At 25.6% G+C, this 4,857-nt stretch overlaps 1 protein-coding gene across 3 annotated transcripts; it reads right to left on the bottom strand.

The window, feature by feature from the left end:
- Nucleotides 1-3,012: 3,012 nt before the first annotated feature.
- LOC126870607 (60S ribosomal protein L9) lies at nucleotides 3,013-4,652 on the bottom strand. 3 transcript variants are annotated; one of them, XM_050628461.1, is made up of 4 exons: nucleotides 4,568-4,652; nucleotides 3,762-3,900; nucleotides 3,240-3,567; nucleotides 3,013-3,153 (listed from the first exon to the last, which is right to left on the bottom strand). In XM_050628461.1, exons 2-4 carry the CDS (start codon nucleotides 3,897-3,899, stop codon nucleotides 3,047-3,049), a joined length of 573 nt encoding a protein of 190 aa, XP_050484418.1. In that variant the 5' UTR covers nucleotide 3,900; nucleotides 4,568-4,652; the 3' UTR covers nucleotides 3,013-3,046. The 3 variants fall into 3 exon arrangements, with proteins under 3 accessions (XP_050484418.1, XP_050484429.1, XP_050484407.1); XM_050628472.1 differs by lacking the exon at nucleotides 4,568-4,652 and adding an exon at nucleotides 4,349-4,512; XM_050628450.1 differs by lacking the exon at nucleotides 4,568-4,652 and having other exon boundaries at nucleotides 3,762-3,925.
- Nucleotides 4,653-4,857: the final 205 nt, after the last annotated feature.

The following is a 4,857-nucleotide window of genomic DNA, read 5'->3' as shown; positions in this document are numbered from 1 at the left end:
TATTTATTTATTAATTAAAAGTAAATTTATATATATATGAAATAAAATATATAGTTGTAAAAAGCGGAGAGAGTATAGTTTGTATATTGTAAATGTATATAGAATAAGGTAGTTTAAGTCAACGTAAAGAAATGACAGTTGATGTAGTTTGTAAGGAAAGATATGTAATCGGATGTCTTGTAACCTCATTGAGGAATCGACAAATGTAAAGAAAACTATACTGTAGAAGACTATAAAGAAGACATATATAGATGTCTATTAAAATTAAATAATCTGTGAAACTAATACAAATTGTCTATTCACTGCCCCTAAAATTTGATCGTGAAATGCTCAACATTTTCTATGAGACAGAGAAAATTTTATTAATTTTTTATTATTGTTTATTATTTTTTTATTTATATTATACATGCCAGAAATATATTTTCTATAAACGTATTTCACAATTAATATAAATTTTTTGTTCTTTGTATCTATGATCAAATCATGAGCTAATATCCATTCTTATATATTAATTAATAGGATTAAATGTTTTAATTTGTATAATTTTATCATAATGCCACTTTTACGAGATCATGATGTTTTAACTGTTTTCTTCTGCTTCTTTCTCACATAAATTAATACAATGACTATAGTATAAAATCTATAATATAAAACCTAGTAAACAACGGAATTTATATTATAAACTTGCATTATCATACTACAAATATATAATTACTCAATAATATTGACAATAATATAGACAATAGGATAGTTGTTTATAATAAACTTTCGTTTATTTTTTTATGATTTTCTTTGTCAATAGTGTGTATGCTACCTATAAAACACTCTAACTTTAATGTAAATAGTAATTATACAATGGATTTAATGAATTTAAGATTGTATGGATACAATAGATATATTGATAAGTCCATTGAAATTAATATTTAAAAAATAAAGTTTAATTTCACTAACTTTTTTACTGATTAGTTACTTACATTAACTATTTCTTACTAATATTGAATTATATAATTTTAAAAACATAAATTAAAATGGCGCCAAGAATAAACGCGCGCATTCATACATACACAAAAATGTGTATACATTTCTTTTGTACCACCTATTTATTATCCATAAACACTTCAAAGTTTCGACTAACGTAGACATTTGTTTCAAACAAATTCAAAATTATGTCAAACAAGAAATTATTGATTATTAAAAACATCAAGGATTTCATAAATATTTATAAATTGATCAACAATTGTATTTAACATTTTTAAATTATAATTTTTTGTTGACTATTCCTGAAAAGGAATTTAGAATACGGCATATCTAGTATTCGCATAATAATAACTTTCTAAAAAATAATCGTATAGTTATTGTTTTGATCATTTATTCAAAAAGATTTCAGATCACACAACCATTGAGAGGCCGTGCATGATGTTTCGGTTATATTACCAATTCAGATCGTGCAAATTTTTGTCTCACAACTGAAATTTTAGCATTCACCATCAAATATCAGATATACAACAAAAATTTCTATTATTTCTCACATATTTTACAATTAATTATTTATATAATTGTAATATAGTTACAATTTCTGTTATTATATCGAAAATATTAAAAGATTATAATGTATGAACATAATTTTCATGAACATAATAATATCTCTGATAATTTTTTTCGATTACCTAATTTCCCGCTATTTTCAACCTTCTCGATGGTTTCCTTGAAAAAGATATTCAATGCACGACTTACTTTAATCTCCATATTACTAATAGCAGTATAGTACAACAGTAGTGTGAGATAATAATATTTGGTGTATAAGATTCACGTAATATCTTCACTAAATATCATTTTCATGATTCTTTTGATTTGTTCGTTAAAGGTTAAAGAGTCCTACCATATATAAATATTAAATAAATTAATTTTTGGATTTAACAATAACAGAGATATATGTATATGAATTTACTTTTTAAATATAACTCAAATCGGTTATATGTAAATGATCTAAGAACGTTAGTATCCGAGTCTTAACATATAAAGTAGGTTTATCATCAATTTCTAGATATTTAGGAGATTACATAAAAAATTGGTATGTATGAGGAAACTATTTCGTTTCATTCGAATAACTATAATTAGAAAATGGAAAAGACAAACTTTCTCTTAATTGTCAGAAAATATAATATTTACGAGTATATAATCGTTTATTAATTACTCTGACACTGTAAGAAAAAAGGGACAAAGTAATGTACCATCAGTATAAAGTTTTCTCACGTCACAAAGAATAGATTTTAAATAATCTCATCAAAGAAAAATACAAAGATAATTTCTTGATTAAAAAGTATCATTGCAATGTGCTTTTTTTTTAATTACAATGATATTCGAAGATAGTAATAATTGAAAGACATATTTTATCATAAATTTTGATATCTTTATATTTAAGAATTGATAAATTATACTCTATTTATCAATGACTATCATCTTTAGCTTCTATCTAAAATTATTTGTTATATAGATCATTACGACAATAATATCCAAAGAGATTTATCTAATTTTTTTTTATAAATGATTGCATTACTTAATCGCTATATTGTATATTAAATTGTTATATCATTCATTATGATGTCAAATTTAATATGTATGTATACAATCAAATAACCATTAATAGACCTCTATTATCAGGATGCTATACTACACTATCACAATGAGATTTGATTCAGAATGGTCATTGACTTCCTAACCTTAGAATTTTTACCAAGCTTACCTACGTGCCATTAGCTTCCCTCTCCTTAATTACTTAAAATTATTGCTTTACATATCTATCTACATACTATTTTCTCAAACATATATCTAATTACACAAAATATACACGAAATATCCTGTAAATACTTTTTGATCTTGTCTACAGTCGGTCTGCAAATATATTTTATTATGAAAAATATAACTTTATTACAGCGCATTAACAAAATTTCTATATTCCATAAAAAATAGTATGTTTATTCTATGAACAAAAGGTCATTAACAAAATACATATTAATAAAAACTGCATTCACATTGTGAATAACGTTTATTCATCATCTTGTACAACTGTTGTTTTTTCTGACACATAAAGACCATCCAAGAACTTCCTGATGTCCTTGTTCTTTACTGTCGTTGATTGCTGTATAAGAGCAGCTGAAATAAAAATAATCATTAATTATAATTTTCTCATAACAAGGATTTCTTTCTGTATAAATGTATTAATTCAAATGGCTATTTACCAGATCGGGAAACATCTTCTAAAGAATTTCCTTCTATTATTAATTCGTCTTTCTGTTTAGCTGAATTTGCAACAGTCACCCCAGGTGCCATCTTTACACGACGAATATATTTTTCACCCAGGAAGTTACGGATTTCAATGACAGTATTATTCTCTGTAATAACACAGTTAATGGGGAAATGAGCATATACAGCTCTCATTTTGTATTGGTATCCTTTAGTCACTCCCTTTAGCATGTTTTCAATGTGAGAACAGACTGTACGGACAGCAGCTAGTTCCTTTTTTGTTCCAAACCATTTTTCAACTTTCAGTAACCTTGGACTTACCATCTGCAAAAGAAATAATATACTGAATAACAGTTCTAAGTTATATTATAACTTATTTAATATACTGTGTTCATCAGATACAGATATATCATTTATTAAAGAAATGAAGGGGAATCCAAAAATATCATCAGATATAATCTAAGTTTAAATATTTTTGTATTACCAATTATTTAAACTAGTTAGGTCTCTTTACTTACACGAATGTCAAGTGCAAGGTGTTTAAAAGAACGTTTAAGAACACCCCTTGGTCCTTTTACAGTAACCAAGCGGGACTTGACTGTAACAGTCAGTCCCTCAGGTATCTTCACTGTCTGATTGGTCACAATTTGCTTCATCCTGAAATGCATAAATATATAACTACAATACATAGAACTTTCTAACATGTTTAAAAATTTTTATACAAAACTTTTATTTAACATAATTTTTAACCACAGAATAACGTTTACTACAATTTGAGTAAGCAAGTTTCATTTCCATGTAACGTGGAAATTATGTATAATGTTCACTTCAATTTAATGCGTTCCATATTTTGCTTGGTAAGATAATATAAAAGCAAAAACAGAATCAAATACATATAATACATATGCTTTATTATTGATATTTATACTTCCTAGTATTTGTTTTATAATATATACAAAATTTGTAGATTATGTATTGGAACATCAAGTCAAATTGTCAAAAGACTTAAATATTATATAGATAAAAAATAATATATGACTATCTCCATTTTTAAAATTACAATACTAAACAATTTAAATGCATAAGTATATCATAACATATTTACAGGAAAGTTTTGCTAATAAAGCAGATATGTTTAGGAAAACTGAAAAGTAGGGTTATACGCAATTGTGATCAAAACGATCATTTTCCAAAAATATTACTCAGCCTTGCACAAACATGACAAACGATATCAAATAACACGTATAATATGTCACAACATTGATTGCATTGCTAGATTGTTTCGGATTTCGTGAAAAATGTTTTCTAACTAAGATTTCATTACCTCACACACGCTACAGTATAACCGGAAAGGACTGAAGCGTTGAGAAAGCATGTCTGTTGTGTTCTTGAATAAGTAAAATATATAGATAAACATATATATAGCGTTTTATTCTAACCATTTATCCCAATTCACCCTGCAGGTGGCGTATTTCAAATTTTTCGAAATATTCTTTATTATGCAAAATTGCAATTTTACATGCAAACTATCAAATTGAGAAATATGAAATGTTTTTTAATTTAATATAAAAATAACTATTGTGCTATGATAAAAAAATAATTTAATGCTGTCAA

This window comes from Bombus huntii, chromosome 1 (assembly GCF_024542735.1).
Source record: "Bombus huntii isolate Logan2020A chromosome 1, iyBomHunt1.1, whole genome shotgun sequence".
NCBI classification, from domain to species: Eukaryota; Metazoa; Arthropoda; class Insecta; order Hymenoptera; family Apidae; genus Bombus; species Bombus huntii.
This window is presented reverse-complemented; position numbering and strand designations above follow the sequence as displayed.